At 44.0% G+C, this 3,716-nt stretch overlaps 1 protein-coding gene across 1 annotated transcript; it reads right to left on the reverse strand.

Annotated features, from left to right (window-relative positions):
• Positions 1-2,262: 2,262 nt before the first annotated feature.
• Positions 2,263-3,440, reverse strand: LOC131502410 (large ribosomal subunit protein uL30). Its single transcript, XM_058713152.1, has one exon. It carries the CDS (start codon positions 3,435-3,437, stop codon positions 2,694-2,696), a length of 744 nt encoding a protein of 247 aa, XP_058569135.1. The 5' UTR covers positions 3,438-3,440; the 3' UTR covers positions 2,263-2,693.
• Positions 3,441-3,716: the final 276 nt, after the last annotated feature.

Below are 3,716 nucleotides of genomic sequence, written 5' to 3' on the forward strand. Positions count from 1 at the left end.
AGGTCATTTACATTCAAAGTAATTGTTGATAAATATGTATTTATTACCATTTTATTTGTTCTGTGATTGTTTCTGAAGATTTTCTCTGATCCTTTCTTGTCTTTCTCTTTTTCAGTTTGCTGATTTTCTTTAGTGATATATTTGGATTTCTTTCTCTTTATTCTTTGTGTATTTATTGATGGCTTTTGCTATATGGTTCCCTTTAGGTTTGTATATAACCTTTTCTGCATATAGCAGTCTATATCAAGTTGATGGTAGTTTAAGTTTGAACCCATTCCTTTCTCTTCTTCTCTCCATGTTTTAGATATATGTTATGTTTTATCCTTTCTTTATATCATTTCTTTGATGAGTTCCTTGACTTACTTTCTACAGAAATATTCATTTTTATTACTTTTTTTTTTTTTTTTAATTTTTTGGTGAACGTTTATTTTTGAGAGAGACAGCGTGCGAGCGGGAGAGGGGCAGAGAGGGAGACACAGAATCCAAAGCAGGCTCCGGGCTCTGAGCCGCCAGCACAGACCCAGATGCAGGGCTCCAACTCACCAAGGGTGAGACGGTGACCTGAGCCAAAGTTGGACGGTCAATTGAGCCACCCAGGCACCCCAGCAGTACATTTTTTATGACTTATTTATATACATAGAATTCCAAGTTAATGGTTATTTTGCTTAACCTTTTGAACAACTGTGTGAGGCACACATGCTACATTTAGTTCCATTTTGCAGGCAAGAATGGAAATGTTTTTCTTGTATTTAGCTTTTTTTTTTTCCTCCCAGAGAAAGGGGAGTGGGGTAGAGAGCATGGGAGAGGGGCAGACGGAGAATCTTAAGCAGTTTTCACACTCAGCGTGGATCCTGAAGTGGGGCTCAATCCCATGACCCTGGAATCATGACCTAAGTAGAAATCAGGACACCCAGGTGCCCCCTTCCTGTATTTATTATAAAACGTACCTGCAGTAGAAACCCTGGGCATCCACATTCACAAATGCTCTTTTCCCATGGCTTTTGATACGTCATCTTCAAGTAATTTGATTTCACAATGCTTTAAAATATAAGAGTAAGCTCTAACATCTATTCCTGGCAGGTTAACTCTTGAGCCAACCAACCTAATTAATTACCTCATAACCTGGCACATTTTAAGGCATTGTTCTAACTCAACCTCACAGCTATGTTTGAGGGCCCCATGAGCCAAAAGTGCAGCAAAGCTGATCATAAGGGACCAGGGGACACAGTGGTTAAACGTTTGCAAGTCTTAACCTATGCCTGGCACACTCACCAACTTCTCACGTGGCAATTGAGGCAATGATGTGACAGGAACAGAGGAAGGCCCACCTAGGAGGGGGGCACTGATGATAAAACACAAGCAGGATCAGATTCCCTTTCTAGGTCTATGTCCCCAGGAGCCCTAGTGGTGGTCTATACATGGTTACCAGCAGGGTAGAGAGCAATACTTTTGGAGTCTAGACTATGCAAGGAGAGGGTTCAATAAAGGCTGCCTGGGGCCTAAAAGACCTAATAGTACTAATTTCATCCATGCCAAACCAAGAAAAGCCCATCTTGAAGCCCAGCAGAAATAAATGGGGAGGGGCGCCTGGGTGGCGCAGTCGGTTAAGCGTCCGACTTCAGCCAGGTCACGATCTCACGGTCCGTGAGTTCGAGCCCCGCGTCGGGCTCTGGGCTGACGGCTCAGAGCCCGGAGCCCGCTTCCGACTCTGTGTCTCCCTCTCTCTCCGCCCCTCCCCCGCTCATGCTATGTCTCTCTCTGTCCCAAAAATAAATTAAAAAACGTTGAAAAAGAAATAAATGGGGAGCATTTCCCTGAGGCAGATGGTACAGAGGGCTCTGGGATCCACCACTGTGATCCTAATAGGAAATACCCAATTGGCTCCAAGGGAAAAAGCTATCTTGGTAAGCTTTGGTCTTCCACAGGACATGGGACCAGAGGAGACTAACAAGGTCAGGGCCCAGGTGGTCAATCCAGATAGTGCAGGACTTCCTCACATAAGGTGCTTGGTCCCTAAGAGAAATCTATGAACATAAAAATTTCCAAGCAATAATTTGAGTGTACGTATTTTCCTGGGAAAAGGGTCCTTCCCTTCTCATAGACCCAAGAAAAGGTTAAAATCCTGAGCTAGAGAAAAGGACTAAATCGACCGCAGGCTATGGTAAGGAAGCCACCAGATACACTTCAGGCCAGCCAAGTCTGAGAGCTCACAAAGCGGTCACTGAAAAGTCAGAACACAGACTCACAGCAGAGACAACTGAGAACCGTGTTTGTGCTCTTCTTTGTAACTATATTTTAAATTCCTTCCAAAACAAAGCCCCAAGAACCCCCAGGTTCAAGTATGGCCCTGAGCGTGGTCCACTGCTGTCTTGTATTCATGCTTGGATACTCATTTACTAACATCAAACCCCAGAATGGAAGATGTGACGTAGCAGGATTCTCTCTTCCATGGCATGAGTCCTCTGCTGACTTAAGGGGTGACAGTGTAGTCAACGTGGAAAACACACTGGAATTTTTTCTTGGAACTGGGCTGTGATGGGACATGCCTGCCAGGAACGTCATCATCTTTTCCTTGACTCCCCCTCCTCTAGTTTCTGAAGGTATAGCAGAAAATATCTTCTTTGAAGATACTGATAACAATTCCAAAAGACAAAACACACCTCCAATGTGCTGTGCTTTCAGATATTCTGGGTTTAATTCAGCTGCCGAATGAGCTGATTGATGCGTTCGCCTCGATAGCCTGGTAAGCCCACCTCCTTGAGAAAGCCCACTCTATTCTTGGTAGCATGACGGGCCACTGAGAGATGGAAAGGACGTAAGAAGTCACAAATGGCCTGGAAATTCTTCCCCGGAAAGGCAATTTCATGAATGAGGTCTTCCAAGCAAATAACACCGTGCTTCCCCAGATGCTCCTCAATCACTGTGTTGTCTGTCAAAGGGATGGTTTTATTCTTGACCTTGGCTTGTCCACGTTTCAAGATGAGTTCCCGGACAGACTTCAGATTTGGAAATCCCCAGGCCACATACGGTTCCACTATACGCAGCGTTTTTATGGTCTGGGGGGTCACTCTGAAAAAGACACCACTGAAAATCTTCTTCAGGCGAAGCCTTGCAATGGTCCTCTGCACCAGTGAACTCACCCCATTAATCCTTTGGATGCGTACAACAAAGGCCAAGGAATGCTTATCCGGCACTTCCAAACCGTGAGGTTTCACTTCTAGTCGTCTGAGGCGCACCCTGTCACGTTGCTGCCGCCAGGAATCATGTAGGAACCATTCCAGTCGCTTAAACTTGACCTCTTTTCCTTTCTTCTGCTCCTTCTTGTCCAAAAGTGCCTGCTTCGCTTGAGTGGCTTTAAGGGCCTGATACGCCTTCCTCTTTTTCAGGAGATTTTCTGGAACCAAAGGAATCTTTTTTCTTTGCTCTTGCTCCGCCATGTTTCCAAAAAAAAAAAAAAACTCATTTTTATTACTTTTGTGTTTCCTACCTATATACTGTCACTTTTGGTATCTCATTTATACTCAAAGAATCTCCTTTAATATTTCTTGCAGGGATGATGTAGTGGTCATGAACTCCTTTAGTTTTTGTTTATCCGGAAAACGTTTACTTCTTTTATTCTTAATGATAGCCTTGCTGGATAGAGTATTCTTGGCTGTAGATTTTTCCCATTCAGCACGTTGAATATATTATGCCACTCCGTTATGGCTTGGAAAGTT

The sequence above is a fragment of the Neofelis nebulosa genome, chromosome X, assembly GCF_028018385.1.
Source record: "Neofelis nebulosa isolate mNeoNeb1 chromosome X, mNeoNeb1.pri, whole genome shotgun sequence".
Lineage (NCBI taxonomy): Eukaryota > Metazoa > Chordata > Mammalia > Carnivora > Felidae > Neofelis > Neofelis nebulosa.